Raw genomic sequence first — 15,452 nt, 5'->3', positions numbered from 1 at the left:
TCTTATCATGGAAGTAAAATGAGTATAAACAGTGAATTATTATATTAAAATGTGGCTCATGTATTACTGAGAATGTTGTATTGTTGTTTTTAAATGCACAAGTAAAATTTGTATAATGTATTTAGATATCAAATTTAAAGCCCATTACACAATATCATGATATCCCAGATATTGTACTGACAATGTTTTGTCAAACAATCTAGTAGAGCTTGAGAAAAGGCTAAACAAAACAGATATTAAAATGCAAATGGGATTTGAGATATATGCTTTATAACTTCAGTCAGGTATCTGTAGTGACTTTTTAAATATAGTAGAATGACTCACTGCAGATAGACTAAAAACTTCCTTTCATTCAATTCTATCTTTTATCAAATTCCTTCATGTTTCATTCAAATATTATATTTTGCGTTGATATTAGTTTGGAAATCATTTCTTACATCCATTTAACTGACAAAAAAATATTAATCGAAATTTAACATAATGTGAACTATCAAGAAATAGTAGGTCAACGACTGTTTACCTGGTATTGTTTAAGGTAATCTAAATCTGTAGAATCTTCAATACTGTATGTTAAAATATTCATGCTGACATAAGGATTTAGTTCACTAAGTCTGTTCACACTGGCTTCTGCCCTGAATAATACAAATCATAAATGGTTCACGTGTTTTGGAATGTTATTTAGCTATTGTTTACATAAGAATTTGTTTTCCCTATTTGATTGAAAATATTGAATAAACTCAACCAAAATAAAAAGCTTATTCACTCTAAAGATTTCTTTCTTATTCATAACTTGTGTTGGTGTTGGGACCATTCAGACCAGACATATGACATTAACACTTGTCTATTGTTGAAGACCATTTATTGCCACGTAGAAGTCTTTTTTAGTTTATTGGGTTTGAGGGGTTGCTGTCAAATGACATCTCAGGTCCTCGGTGGTTGAGTGGTCTAAGTAGTTCAACTACTGTATCACTAGCCTGTCAACACTGAGGTTGTGAGTTGGAGTCCCACACATGGCAGGAGAGTTCGACTCCAATCTTGGATCCACCTGGAATGTGGGTTTTCCTTCCGAACAGGTTCTCTCAAAGCACTCCGGCTTCCTCCATTTTTATCAATATGCAAAACAAATAAATTTGGATTGCACTTTATATATATTTTCCATTCAGTATACCAATAAAACAATGAATGTCTTTAGATTTGGCAAATAAATGATACAATTAACCTCAATGAACATCAAATTTTCAGAGGAATATTCAATTATACATTTACATATCACAAGGCAATAATTGTAGAGTACAAAATGTACTAACAATTACAAAATCATTTATATGTATATATATATTTTCATTACCTATTTCTTTGTTGCTTAACATCATCCTCCCTTAAGAAAAACTGTGTCCCCAAATCCTGTATAGTACTGACATTTCCATCCTGAACAGTCAGAGCCTTTAGTATATAGAATAAGAAAAATTAGTAGAAATTCAAATTCACCAATAAAGCTATGAAAATTATGCAATTCAATGGCTCTGCTTTAAGATGTTTTTTACATTCAAAAAAGATAAACAAGCAGTTTTTGTATTCATAATGGGACTATCAGTACAAATATGTACTGCTATAAATTTCTGAATTTACAGTATATGTTGCCCTCCAGATGTCTTTTTATTTTTGTCATTGAGTTGCTGTCTCATTGTGTACACCCCACATCTCATTTCATTTTTTATTTGATTAATTTACTTGAATTATCATGACAATTGTGCACCATATATCCCTTATTTCTTTTTGCAACAATAAGTAATATGGATTTCACATCTTTCATAGAAGTTTGATTCATCCTTAGTTTTCATCACTGGCAAATAACATGGTAGGGTTGGTATGGTCTCAACAGAACTACTTTTTGAGTTACCCTAATAGAAGTTATACAATCTTAAGTCTTCATGACCCACAGTTACATGAAAAATCATTCCCCTTTTTTTCACAGGTACTACGCCAGTTTTCAGGTCACCATTCTTTACTTTATTTTGTTATGAAAGGAGATGTGGTGTATATAAATATATGTCAACTTGACACAAAAGGTGATAAATTCAATGACACAAATGCCCATAAATTACATCTTAATTTATTTTTTGTTCCTGTTATCAGTTGTTTCATTTCCTTCCTTGATTGAATTAGTGTATATTTTTGTGTTATATTAAACATGAAATAAGATGTCTGACGTCGGGTGTAACTTATAAAAATAATTAAGAAGCTCTTAAAATTTTATAGAATTGTATCGATAGTGAAAAGATTGAAACAAAATCAAACTCACCTTTACTCCCGCTAGGACAATATTCTTAGCTGAAATATACAATTTCATTACAAAAACTTTAATAATTTAATTTGATATAGATATATTTTAAATATATTCTAAAATCTTATAATATCATTACGACCATATTAATAATTATAAACCAAGACTGAGAATTTATTTGACATTATTAACATAAATATAAACTGTTCATTTTTCAAATATTTTTTTTTAAGATGATAGTTTAAATATTTTGAATTAAGACCTTGATTAGAATATTTTTCATCAATCTGAACATGTTGATGTATAATTCTCTGACACAGAGATATATATTTGATGACAATGTGAAATGCCTAGTCAGACATGTCAGACAAGCTTAATTAAATTGAAGGGTAAATTTCAAAAGAAATCTTACCAATTTCTATTCCTACTCCACCCATTCCATAAACTAGGACTGATGAAGAAGCCATCTTCTTCATGGCATGGTCCCCAAGAACATATCTCTGACGACTGAAAAAAGGTATTGAATATCATCAAAATATGTATGGTATTTACATATAACAATTCATAGCAATTCTTAGAAGACACTATAAATGTTCAGAGATTTTATGTAAAAAAATATTTCAAAACCACTTTCTCAATTTAATTTTTTTTCTTAAATTCAGAACAAATGTCTAGTTCAATTTTCCCCTCCAAGGCAGAGCTAAAATATAATAAAAGTTCTGCTATCGATAAACAGAATATAGCAACATACATATGTCCCCATTTATAGATTATAATACAAATATTTTTATTTTCCAATTAAGGGCCCTTAATGGCCAGCATGATATACACTTTGATTTTGTAAAGCATTTTCACATTGAACATGTTGAAATGAAATATTAATTAAATGTTCATATAATTTTAATTATAAACCTACATATATTTCTTTATCTTATATAAATCATGTAAACTTTATTCAAGGCAGGACCAGAAACATAAAATTGTAGGGAGAGTGTGATATTCTTCGCAATTTAGCAAACACTTGCAACATCTCTAGATAGTCTGTTGCAAGTAAAATTTCCATATCCAATTTCTCCTTTTTCTAAAGGCAGTTTATGTTTCCCATCCTTCATCCGAAGTAATTTCTTTCCTGAATCTATCTTGGAATTTTTTTTCATTTGACCTTGTCCAGAACATGCATGAACCATTTACCACCAGCAATTACCAGTAAACAAACAATAATCAATCATTCATTTCCATAACCCAACTATTTCATTACAATTATATTTCAATTACCTTACTGTGCTTACATATCCTCAACAAACAAGTTTAGAAAATTATGTCCTACCTGTAAAGGGAATCGTCAATTTCCATTTCAGTTGCCATCTTGTTCGTTTATTTCTGAAATAAAAAAACATTGAATAAGATATTTTTCAAGAAAAGGTCTTTGAAAATTGCATTTTCAATGCAATCAAATAAGAACTAGCACACAATCTGTGTGAACACTATATTGTTCCTTTTCTTCTCAAGTTTTTCTTGCATTACTATAGATTAACAAGAGTGAAGTGATCTTAAGGATGTTAAGATCACAGATACCCCTGCTTCTCATATAAATCAGTTTATTTAATAGGAAAGTAAGAAGTTATAAATCATCATCCAGAAACAAAGAATGTAATGGATAAATGAACTGATGGGCATGACATAAACTTGATGAAGATCACTGTGTACCCATGATCATTTCTGACAACAGCATAAAAACTCAAACTTATTAAAATAAGTTTTCTGCACTTGCTCCTCATTTTGGTTGTTTATATGTTGCAAGTGGAAATGTCAATATGAAAAATAATTTCAGATAGCATCACATCACAATGAAGGTAAATTGGCCATGGGATGAGAAGGAACACTGGACCATTCATTTATTCACTAGCTTAATTGTGTGAAGCTGCACAGTACTTTTCATGAACATGATGAAGTATGAACCAAAACAAAGTACTGAAATTTTTAATATACAATTAAATATCAATTCATAAATCAAATTATTTTTTAAATTCATAATGGTTTTTTGACAATTATTTTTAAATGTTTTGTTAATTTTTTTAGTGTCTTACCTCTATCATGTTTCTACATCCTGAATTTTTATTTTGCTGGATATAAATTATTTTATTCCTAGAAAAACATGTATTTTATTTGTTATTACAATAAGTTTCCTTCATAATGTCAGTGAATTCCCAGGTAAATTGTTGAAATTAATCTTCAAACGTAATCATTAGAGATGTCATAAAATATTCATTTGTTTCTTCATTAACTCACCAAATGTGACAATTAAATCTATTGTATATTGATTTGGACATGCAGTTTGCTACTATTCAGGGTGTTATTACACCTACTACGAAAAAAACAACTAATATACGGAATTTTTCTCTCTCAATACAGTTAGAATTATCACTATCTTTCAAAATGTTTAATAAAGAAATATTTACACAACTGCTTTACACAGGATTAATGGTTACAGTTTTTCTTTTCACAATAATTACTAAAAGTCAATTTAGATCAAAAAATAAATTTCAAAAAGACGATTGTCTAGTATCCTTTTTTAGGTAAACAAGCATTCTGAGAGTATTGAATGGCAATACATAGTCCACTACCGGTTACAAATTCATTGTACTGGAACAAAATGCTAACTTGATCTATAACTTGTCATGGTGAAAACTATATAACATATACCAAGTCAATATCTTCAAGCATGACGAAAAAAGTGGGAAAAACTGATTATTTAGTGAATTTTCTAAGTCCAAGGACCATAACTCTACACAAAATAATCAGACCGGAACAAAATTCGAACTTGATCTGTAACTTGTCATGATAAAACTATATACCAATTATCAAATCAATATCTTCAAGCATGACAAAAAAAGTGAGTAAAACTGATTATTTGAGTGAATTTTCCAATTCCAAGGACCATAACTCTGCACAAAATCATCAGACCGGAACAAAATTTAAAATTGATCTGTAACTTGTCAAGATAAAACTATATACCAATTATCAAATCAATATCTTCAAGCTTGACTAAAAAAAGTGTGGAAAACTGATTATTTGAGTGAATTTTCTAAGTCCAAGGACCATAACTCTGCACAAAATCATCAGACTGGAACAATATTCGAACTTGATCTCTAACTTGTCATGATAAAACTATATCTCAAATATCAAATCAATATCTTCAAGCACGAAGAAAAAATGTGTGGAAAACTGATTTGCTGGACAGACAGACAGACAGACAGACAGACAGACCTAAAGTCCCCTTCGACTTCGTCGGTAGGGGATTAATTAACAATATCTGCATGTACATTAGAACAACACATTTCCATAAAACAATACTGTAACAATACATGAATATACCTTGAACTAAGGCAATGTCTGCAAGTATGTTGGAAAGCAATGGCAAATGATTGGATGAAAATGGATTAAAAAAACCTTTGAAAAGTATCACTGAATAATCATTTTGCAAATTGCTACTACTCATCTCTATAGTTATTAGATAGAACTTTAACACACTACTGAAGAGGCTGACTTTAGGAAATCCACGAAATTAAATGTACATGAAAATATGATTTTTACATCCACGAAAATGAGTACATGTACCCACTTACATAAATGAATCAACAATAATATACATGTACATGTATATTGCATTTGTGTGTTCGTCAGTGCGGCAAATCCGTTTTCCACTTTTTTCTTCATGCTTGAAGATATTGATTTGATATTTGGTTTATTGTTTTATCATGACAAGTTACAGATCAAGTTCGAATTTTGTCCCGGTCTGATGATTTTGTGCAGAGTTATGGTCCTTGGACTTAGAAAATTCACTAAAATAATCAGTTTTCGTCATGCTTGAAGATATTGACTTGATATTTGTTATATAGTTTACACCATGATAAGTTATAGATCAAGTTAGAATTTTGTTCCAATACAATGAATTTTAATCCAGTAGGGGACTATGTATTGCCATGCAATACTCACAGAAAGCTTGTTATTATGTAGTGCTGTCAATGGCTGTTAAGTTGATGGTTTTATGTTATTATTTCTTGTTATTGTTATTTTCTAATACACTTTATTATTCTGTAAGAATATATTGCTACATGTAAAAGTGTGTTCATATGGTTTTATTTTCAGAAATAAGTAAATTAAATGTACTGATCTTCTATTGCAAATATTGGTGAGTTCTATGTCCTAGGAAAGAATTGGAACAATAGTATCTAAAAGGGTGGGGGGAGTCCACTTTGCTACAAAAAATGTATCAATACACAGATTGTAACAAATTTTATATACAAGCATTAGATTATGCTTAAACACTTTTATAATTCTTATAAACTGCTTAAATTTGATTTCTTCCCTTTTCACATTAATTCATAAACAGTCATCATTTATAAATTTGATTTACAAAGAAACTTTATGCAAGTGTATTTATTTACAATTTAGAAGCTCTCTTTTTAATTTAAAGGCAAATTACATGTCAAAGATTTGTAGAAAATAATGTCAACTGATGTTTTATATTTTGTACAAGTCATTTACACATCATTAGTTTCATGATATGCCTTCCATTCATATTCTGCACCATCATAAAATCTGGAGTGATCACATAGTGGCAGTTTGGCATCTTCAACAATGACACACTCCAATTGTGGGCTAGAATAGAATTCATGACAAAAATCTCATTTTGTTGATCTTATTATTTTTTCTGTTTACAGTTTTTCAATATATTCTTTATTTTTTGCCCTAGACACAAATAAAATGCTCCGCAGGGCGCAGCTTGATACGACCGCAGAGGTCGAACCCTGAACAGTTGGGGCAAGTATGGACACAACATACAAGCTTGATACAGCTCTGAATTTGGATTGTGATTAAATATTTGACACAGCATAGGTTTCTGACACAGAATGAATGTGGTCTATGAACTTAAAAATTTTAAATTGGACATTCACCTATTATGGTCCAATATCTAAAATCTAAATACATGGTTAGATTCAGCATATCAAAGAACCCCAAGAATTCAATTTTTGATGAAATCAAACAAAGTTTAATTTTGGACCCTTTTGACCTCAATGTGGACAAAGTTGATAACGGGGCCCAAAAATCAAAAATCTAAATACATGGTTAGATTCAGCATATCAAAGAACCCCATATATTCAATTTTTGTTGAAATCAAACAAAGTTTAATTTTGGACCCCGATTTGGACCAACTTGAAAACTGGGCCCATAATCAAAAATCTAAATACATGTTTAGATTCGGCATATCAAAGAACCCTAAGAATTCAATTTTTGTTAAAATCAAACTAAGTTTAATTTTGGACCCTTTGGACCTTAATGTAGACCAATTTGAAAACGGAACCAAAAATTAAGAATCTAAATACAGGGTTAGATTCGGCATATCAAAGAACTCCAATAATTCAATTTTAGATGAAATCAAACAAAGTTTAATTTTGGACCCTTTGGACCTCAATGTGGACCAATTTAAAAACGGGGCCCAAAATCCAAAAACTTAATACTCGGTTAGATTCAGCATATTAAAGAACCCCAAGAATTCAAGAATAAAACCCCATTGAAATTGGTCAAGAAATAAGCAATTTATAGGAAGTATCTTCTTTTGCACAATACTGTGCAATTGAATATTTCTTGCTATTGCGCAATACTGTACAATTGACAATTTCTTGCTATTGCGCAATATTGTGCTATTGGATATTTCTTGCTATTGCGCAATACTGTGCAATTGAAGATTTCTTGCTATTGCGCAATACTGTGCAATTGAAGATTTCTTGCTATTGTACAATACTGTGCAATTGAAAATTTCTTGCTATTGCACAATACTTATTATATAATAATTTACACATCCTGTTTGGTGTGTATCTCCTACCATATCATTATTATTTGCTTTTAAATATAAATCAGAAATAACCAACTTGAAATGGAAAATTTTACAAGAAAGAAAAAAGGAAAAAAAAAAAAAAATCCCCCCCCCAAATTTTTTGAACCCCCTTATGATTCATCACCCCCAAACTCAATCCCAGCCTTCCCTTTGTGGTATGGTACCTTGCAGTACAATTTCAGAGAGATCCATACACTTGAACACAAGTTATTGTCTGGAAACTAGAAAAATATGTTTTTTGGCCCCTTTTTGGCCCCAAATTCCTAAACGTTTAGGGCAATTACCCCCAAACTCAAACCCAGCTTTCCCTTTGTGATATGGAACCTTGTAGTACAATTTCATAAAGATCCATACACTTACACACAAGTTATTGTCCTGAAACTACAAAAATGCTTGTTTTTTGCCCCTTTTTCCTAAAATATTGAGGCAATTACCCCCATCATCAACCCCAGCCTTCCCTTTGTGGTATGGTACCTTTGCAGTACAATTTCAGAGAGATCCATACACTTGAACACAAGTTATTGACTGGAAACTAGAAAAATGCTTATTTTTGACCCCCAATTCCTAAACGTTTCAGGCAATTACCCCCAAACTCAATTCCAGCTTTCCCTTTATGATATGGAACCTTGTAGTACAATTTCAGAAATATCCAAACACTTACACACAAGTTATTGTCATGAAACTGGAAAAATGCTTGTTTTTTGGCCCTTTTTTGGCCCCTAATCCCTAAATTTTGAGGCAATTACCCCAAAATCAATTCCAGCCTTTCCTTTGTGATATGTAACCTTGTGGTGCAATGTCAGAGAGATCCATACACTTACACACAAGTTATTGTCTGGAAACTAGAAAAATGCTTATTTTTGGCCCCTTATTCCTAAACGTTTATGGCAATTACCCCCAAACTCAATTACAGCTTTCCCTTTGAGATATGGAACCTTGTAGTACAATTTCAGAAAGATCCATAAACTTACACACAAGTTATTGTCATGAAACTAGAAAAATGCTTGTTTTTTGCCCCTTTTTTGGCCCCTAATTCCTAATATTTTGAGGCAATTACCCCCAAAATCAATCCCAGCATTCCCTGTGTGATATGGAACCTTGTGGTACAATGTCAGAGAGATCCATACACTAACACACAAGTTATGTCTGGAAGTTACAAAAATGCTTATTTTTGGCCCCTAATTCCTTAACTGTTGGTACCATAACCCCCAAAATCAATCCCAACCTTCCTTTTGTGGTATTGAACCTTATGGTAAAATTTCATAGAGATCCATTCACTTAAACTAAAGTTAGAGTTCGAAAACCAATGTGTCTTCGGACGACGACAACGACAACGCCATACCAATATACGACCGCAAATTTTTTTGCGGTCGTATAAAAAGGGTAAACAAATCTTCATTAAAGGGCAATAACTCCAATAAGGAGTTGTCTGACAATTTAGGCCATATTGACTTATTTGTAGATTTTGTCCTGCTGATCTTTTTGCAACTTAAAGTTTCTCCCTATAGCTATCTATTATAATATTTTTTAAATGGTAAAATTTGTCATTGAAGGACAATAACTTCTATAAGTAGTCATCTGACAGGTTTAATGTAAAAGGGCAGTACGTAGATCTCAATATTCTGAACATTTCTGTTCCTATCAGATATTCTCCATCATGTCCATGGTGGATTCCAAGACAATAGACAAATCTTGCATTTTACTCATATGTTCTATTTTAAGTCATGTTGACAATGTTGGTTGTCAGGCAGGGTCATCGTTCACATTTTTTGAATACCCCAATGATGATTGTGGCCAAGTTTGGTTAAATTTGGCCCAGTTGTTTCAGAGAAGACTATTGTAAAGGTTACTAGACAAAGACGGACTACAAGTGATGAGGAAAGCTCAATTGGCACTTTGGGCCAGGTGAGCTGAAAAATAATTGCTCTACCAGTTGTATTATATTCAGCATTTATATATTTTTATCCTGAAAGGTGATAATATAAAAGCCAATTATATATATACAGTGAAAATTACATATATCTATTTAAAGCCTGGGATTTTTGGACAAAATCATAACATGTATTACATGATTATGGTTGTTGATAATTCACTTCTCTAAAATAGATCCCTCCTACTTTAAATTGTAATTACAAATGTAAGTACTCTACATAGGTTTATATGACAAATGTATGAAGGCAAGATAAACATGAGAAACAATATGCATTTACTGGTCATAGCATGATATTGAAAAAGAGGCTTCCATAAGCCTGTACAACTCAACTGGTTTGTATAAAGAACACTGACTTAATCATATAAACCATCCTGAAACAAGACAATCATTGTGATGTGCAATACACCATCATTTAGTCAAGATAGGCGATGTAGGTTCTGGAACTATTAGGAAATAAATTTTCTTTTTAGTAACAGACCAGATTGGAAGGTTAGCCATTGTTTGCAGATTCTTTAGATTTGAGGTTATTCTGAAATGGATTCATCAATCTAAGTTTTATTAAACTGACCATTTCAAAATACTGTCTCGCTGTAAAAAAAATATCTAGATTAAAATTCTTGTAAGTTCCTATGAGGCTAGCTATGTCGATCAATAGTCATTGTTGGCAGCCATTTTGATTATTTATTCATTGGAAACAACCATGATGAAACAATGTTAAAAACAAACATATATCTCACTTAACTTATATCAAATTGATCTGAACAACTATTTCATTTTAGAATTTCTATTTCTATTTTTCCCAAAGTTTTCAATTTAAATAAAATAATCAGTTATAATTGACTTACATCAAAACAACTGATCATTACCATGATTACTATCAATTTATTTGATTATGTTATTGATTGTGCTTTTATAGCGTGAACAGGAACATGAATCCATATATGACAAAAGATTACAAATGAAAAGTACATGTATGCTGAAAAGTTTACTGAATATGCACATCCATCTTGATTAATGCCAGATATATTGCATATTTGCAGCGATTCTACATGTATGTATATTTTGACCTTTTAAAGAAGACCCCAAGCCATTCATAGTATTTCTTTATAACCCATGACACGATAACTGATTATCATCATTCATTTTGTCATTTAAAAATTTTTAGGTCTGGTCCTGAATATGCATGAAATAATAACCCCTGGACGTTGAGCAAGCAACAATCAATCAATCAATCTTTAGTATGTGTTTATATATATTTATATAGTTGAGGCATAGTTATAACAGTTGTCAGAGGCATAGTTGTAACCTGTGTTCAAATCTCATTAATGCATTTTGTAAATACAAACCATGATTTTAACTACATGTATAAACGAAGTGAAAACCAATGTATCAACAAGGTGAGCATCTCCTGTTTTTCATAAATCTCATTTACAATATCAATATTGCATGTGATAGCTCCACACTTATTTTTGCACAACAAGCTAATTAAGACTATAATCCTAAACTACATAGACATGATCCTATGTTGTCATCCCAACCTTCTACTTGTGGTATTGAACCTTGTGGTACAATTTCAGAGCAATCAAACTACTTGTACACAAATTATTGTCCTGAAACTAGAAAAATGCTTGTTTTGGGCACCTTTTTGGCCCTAATTCCTAAACGGTTGGAACAATCACCCCCAAAAACAATCCGAACCTTCCTTTTGTAGTATTGAATCTTTTGGTTAAATTTCATAGAGATCCATACACTTAAACTAAAGTTATTGTCCGGAAACCAAATGTCTTCGGACGACGACGACGTGATAGCAATATACGACTGCAATTTTTTTTTTTGCGGTCGTATTAAAATCGCACCTGCTCTATCTCAAAAAGTTTATTACAGAGTAGTTTTCTACTATTGGAACAAATAATATCAAAATTATAGAAAAGTCTACCAGCTCTTACTCAAAATATTGACAATTCTATGTTAAGGGGGTCTAAATTTCAGTAAATGACAGCTTCACACATACTAATTTTTGAACTTTTTTAACTGGACCAAATCACTACTTAACATCAAGATTCAGCACCCAAATTTTTTGAACATGTAATTTCATCCCCTTACTTAATATTTGATGCATAAAATATAATTAAAGAAATAAATTTGGAAAGTGTATGAAAAAAATTTGCAAGTTATACAATGTCCACACTAGGGACTACATTTGTAGACAACGAAAATCAAAGGACGATAACTGTGTCCTCGGACCATCTGGGTGGAATGCCATTTTCCACGTAGTTCTATAGTTCTATAAACATGATAAAGTCTATAATTTTGAGATACAATGTATATACATGCATATGTCATTTTTACTAAATAAATGAGCTATTGAATTCATGAATTCAACTTGCATGTCTTGTATGCAAGTTCCTTGTATAACAATATGGTGAAGGTATTTATTCAAAAGGTAGATACACAACAGCCCGTGTGGATTTTGGTTTTTCGACCGGCCCACCGTGGGCAGTCCACCCGTGCCCACTCTAGCTATAATCTCTTTTTTGTAAAAATATCGATTACAAATGCTTATCTGCTTTTTTCAAGTGATTGTACTTGCAAGTCTTTAGATGAAACAAAAGAAATTGAATGCCCACTCCTACAGGTGGGCAGAGTGGACAAGGTACAAATTTTGCCCACCCGGTGCCCACTCCCATGGTGGGCCGGTGGACAAAGCAAAATCCACCCGAGCTGTAGTGTAACTCTGTCTAAATAAAAGTACTTAATTATTTTTTTTAAATTTGAAGTTTTCCAAATAATGTATTTACTTTTCAAATTTCTATTGTAAAAAAAACGATCCTTCAGAATTTTATTTACAAATTTATAGTCGTTATGATCAATAAAAGCTTGATAACACCATATAAAACAGAGTTTTTTAGGTAATATCTATTGGTTCTCGGTTCATCATGTTCATATTGAGTTTTTGAGAGTTGTCAGGAAATCGTTGTACCCTACATTGACTCAGTAAGGCTGGAAAGACATGAAAACCCATGAAGGCAAACTTGTTCTGCTCTCTGAATGCTCTAGAAGAATCAATGGCATGGGTTTTTAGAAATTTTCAGCCTTTGGACATAACTTTTGTAAATAAATTGAATTAATGTTTTTAATTATTTACTTTTAGGAAATCACTCGAGCCAGAATTCAGAATCCCAAAAGGGAAAAATGAAAGCAAGTTCAACTTAAAATTTGAAGTCTTGGTGAAACCCCTTCTTAAACATACTTCATTCTCATTCATAGGTAACAACTGGGTCATATAATATAAACTTTGATCTGATTTTTAGTGATTCTGACAACCTGGCCAAAACTCAATAAATTGCTTCGCCGAGCTCAGCTGGATACGCCTTCGAGTTCCAACCCTGAACAGTTGGGGCAAAAAATGGACACAATATTCGCGCTTGATACAGGTCTGAATTTGGATTGTAATTAAATATTTGACACATAATAGGTTTCTGACACAGAATAACTGTAGTCAAAGAACTTAGAATTGGTTATATGATTTGAATTTATATCCAATTTTTTGCTTTTGTGCAATACACTATGCTGTTGCGAATTGACCCCTCCCCTAAAAAAAATTTAAAAATTTTACCCTCCCCTCCCCCCCCCCCCCCATTTTTTGAAGAAATTTTATTTTTAATTTTTGAAATCTGAAATGAGAAAAAATTGTCCCCTCCCCTCACAATTTCTTTCTTACCCCCCCCCCCATTTTTTTTCACCTCCACCCCCACTTTTCCAAAAAAAAAAAAATTCTTTCCCTCAAGATATGGTCATAACCTCAATTCAAATTTCCAATGGAGTTTGCAACCATAATTACCAATTTAATTACATCATAAAAGTCTTAAAATAGAAAATGGCATAATAATCATGGCTAAAATTAATATTCCTTAACCAGCATTTTTAAATAGTAGCTTTTAAAAATAAATTGACAGCTAATCACCTCAAGACAATACAACATTTCTTGATACATAATTCAAAAGCAGTGTAAGGGAGGTAATCCAAACATAACATTGTACTTTTTTTTATTTGTCCATTAACCAGGAAACCCTTGTTTTCCCCCTAATTCCTAAACGGTTTGAGCCATAACCCCCAAAAGCCAATCCTAACCATCCCTTTGTGGTATGGAAACTTGTGGTAGAACTTCAGAGAGATCCATACACCGTTCCACAAGTTATTATCTGGAAACTAGAAAAATGCTTATTTGGGCCCCTAATTCCTAAACTGTTAGGACTATAACCTACAAAATCAATCCCAACCTTCCTTTTGACTTGTGGTTATAAACCTTGTGTTTAAATTTCATAGATTTCTATTTACATTTACTAAAGTTGTTGTCCGGAAACCAAATGTCTTCGGACGACGCTGACGACGACGACGACGTGATACCAAATTTTATTATATACGACCGCAATTTTTTTTGCGGTCGTATAAGAATGGCAAAATTATAAAAAGAATAAGGTTGGGGTGCGAGTAAGAATATATGTAAAATAATCATTATTGAAGGACCAAAAATTCTTCCTCATTCAACAAATACGTGATTTTGAGTGTAATTACTGACATTATTCTTACATGAATACTGCTAAATCAGTGACAAAGAGCCAGATACTGCAAAATTAAAAACATTTCCAGGGGGAAATCACTCCCGATTTACCGGAAGTTATGAAAAGCCAAGAACAAATATTTAAAAAATAAATATTGTGATCCCGACCCCGACCCCGACCACGACTCTTACCTTATGTCTCTTTTAAAGCCCCCCTTTAAAGATAAGATAAGATAAGAGAATCTTTATTTCAGTTTCAAAGTTCCACATATACTGTATTTGTGATTGTAACTGTATTGTCATATATGTATATGCACTTTGTCCCTTCAGGGTACCTTTTATGGAAATAAAAGATATTCTATTCTATATAAGTAACACAAAATATTCTGTCCAAACAGGATAAAATGCCAAAATATTTACGGTATTAATTATAGTTAGAAGTTAAGGTGTAACTCAGTGTACCATTTACCCTTTATGCTGAACAATAAATCATTACTTTTAAAACTCAAGTACGCCCTTTCGGATAATATAACACCAATTGATGGACCAACATAAAAAGAACTTAATGAAAAATCAATAATAATCGGAGATGTATAGCTAGTTACAACACACATTATCGCTACTTATTAAAATCACGAAAAAAAACTTATTAAAATAACGAAAAAAGGATAGTGGCCTACCAGAGACATTTAAACAATAGTAAGTAAGATCAGTGATTTTGATAGTAATGCAAATTTAAGGTCTGGAAAATTAGTATTAACATCAATACAATTTT

The 15,452-nt window shown here is 31.8% G+C and overlaps 1 protein-coding gene across 1 annotated transcript in view; it reads right to left on the bottom strand.

Annotated features, from left to right (window-relative positions):
- LOC127734373 (ubiquitin-like modifier-activating enzyme 6) overlaps positions 1–14,787 on the bottom strand; it is a 54,701-nt gene extending 39,914 nt beyond the window's left edge. Inside the window, exons 1-6 of the mRNA XM_052244209.1 lie at positions 14,707–14,787; positions 3,612–3,664; positions 2,697–2,791; positions 2,303–2,331; positions 1,349–1,443; positions 521–632 (exon numbers count right to left, since the gene is read on the bottom strand). Coding sequence (XP_052100169.1) covers positions 521–632; positions 1,349–1,443; positions 2,303–2,331; positions 2,697–2,791; positions 3,612–3,649 — 369 coding nt within the window. The 5' untranslated portion in view covers positions 3,650–3,664; positions 14,707–14,787. The remainder of the gene's footprint in view (positions 1–520; positions 633–1,348; positions 1,444–2,302; positions 2,332–2,696; positions 2,792–3,611; positions 3,665–14,706) is intronic.
- Positions 14,788–15,452: the final 665 nt, after the last annotated feature.

The sequence above is a fragment of the Mytilus californianus genome, unplaced genomic scaffold (assembly GCF_021869535.1).
Source record: "Mytilus californianus isolate M0D057914Y unplaced genomic scaffold, xbMytCali1.0.p SCAF_3, whole genome shotgun sequence".
NCBI lineage: Eukaryota > Metazoa > Mollusca > Bivalvia > Mytilida > Mytilidae > Mytilus > Mytilus californianus.
This window is presented reverse-complemented; position numbering and strand designations above follow the sequence as displayed.